Source organism: Crocuta crocuta, unplaced genomic scaffold (assembly GCF_008692635.1).
Source record: "Crocuta crocuta isolate KB4526 unplaced genomic scaffold, BGI_CrCroc_1.0 scaffold943, whole genome shotgun sequence".
In the NCBI taxonomy this organism is placed as follows: Eukaryota; Metazoa; Chordata; class Mammalia; order Carnivora; family Hyaenidae; genus Crocuta; species Crocuta crocuta.
Window position 1 is genome coordinate 878178 of NW_027528208.1, and position 1461 is coordinate 879638.

The 1461-nt window shown below is 47.4% G+C and overlaps 1 protein-coding gene across 1 annotated transcript in view; it reads left to right on the top strand.

Annotated features, from left to right (window-relative positions):
- CCDC22 (CCC complex scaffolding subunit CCDC22) overlaps positions 1–1461 on the top strand; it is a 12316-nt gene that overhangs the window by 591 nt on the left and 10264 nt on the right. The window contains 1 exon segment of the mRNA XM_077752992.1: positions 636–813. Coding sequence (XP_077609118.1) covers positions 636–813 — 178 coding nt within the window.

Here is a 1461-nt window from a genome sequence, read left to right on the forward strand (position 1 = left end):
CACAAAAACACTGGGACTCGATACTTGGGAACCTCAAATCCTGTTTCCCAACACCTGGGCTTTTAAAATACCCAGACCCAGATTTTAATCTGGTGACCTCAACACTTAATGACCCTGACACACGAGGACTTCTGTGTTTGAGGGCCCTAAAACCCCAGGGTGCCAACATCTAGGGAGCCTGATGTCTGGATTGCTTGAAACTAGAAGGTCTTGTTATCCAGGGATCTTGACATCTAGGACTCTGACATTTGGAAGTCCTGAAAACCCGAGCCTCCCAATATCTAGTCTCAAGACTCTAGGAACTCAATAATATCTAGGGGCCCCTAACATGCAGGAAACATGATACCTCTAGAAACCCAGAACATGCCACCTGGGTCCCTTGCCCTTCCCAGATCCCAGAAATTTAAGATTTTAAAGCATAGGGAAATTTGAGATTTTTAAAATTCAAGTCCCTTCCATCCACCATTAGGACCTAAGGACTTCCCCAGTTCTTAGTTTTCCAAATGGAAGTCACAGTCACCAACACCTAGGACTTGTCTGAAACTCCCACCCCGATACTAAGGCTTCCAGAAGGCCCAGCTTGATCCCCGTTTCCTGGCTGCTTCCCACACGGAGCCTGCCCCCTTCTTTTTCAGGGCAGTTCCTCCAGATGTGCAGACCCTGCGAGCCTTCACCACTGAGTTGGTTGTAGAAGCTGTGGTCCGTTGCCTGCGTGTGATCAACCCTGCTGTGGGCTCTGGCCTCAGCCCCTTGCTGCCTCTGGCCATGTCTGCCCGTTTCCGCCTGGCCATGAGCCTCGCTCAGGCCTGCATGGTGAGTGCCCTCCTCCCAATACACACAGCCTCTTCCTTCCTCCTTCACAAAGTCACTAAACTCCTTTGAAACTCTTGCCTTTTCTCTCTGCCACCTCCCCTGGTGGCTTGGCATTCATTAGTGGTTAAGGATGTTGGCTCTATGGTCAAACTGCCTGAGTTGCTCAGACCCTCACTATACCCCTTGTGAACTGTGTGACCCTAACCCTTCTGGGCTTCAGTTTCCTTAGTTGTGAAACTGAGATGATAAAAGTAGAATCGTTATGGGCGTTAAATGAATTGATCCAGTTTGTGAAGCTTAGCACCAAGAGGCTCTGAGTAATGTTATTTCTCCTAGCTTGCTGGCTCTGTGATTTGGGTCAGTCTCTTAATGTCTTTGGGCTTAAGTTTCCTCACATGCAAAATGGGCATAAGAATTGTACCCACCACATAGGGTTGCTATGAGCATTGATAATGAACTAATATGTAGAAAACTGGATATAATAAGCTTTGTGCAAGTGGGGTTACTATTCTTAGATAGACCCAATCTGGCTGCTTGCATCCCAGTGACCTATGGCTACTAATGAATGTAAACATGGCCAATAGACCTAGTATATGGTGGTAGGGTGAAAATTTTCATTTAGCCTCTGGGGACAGGCTGGTGAAATTT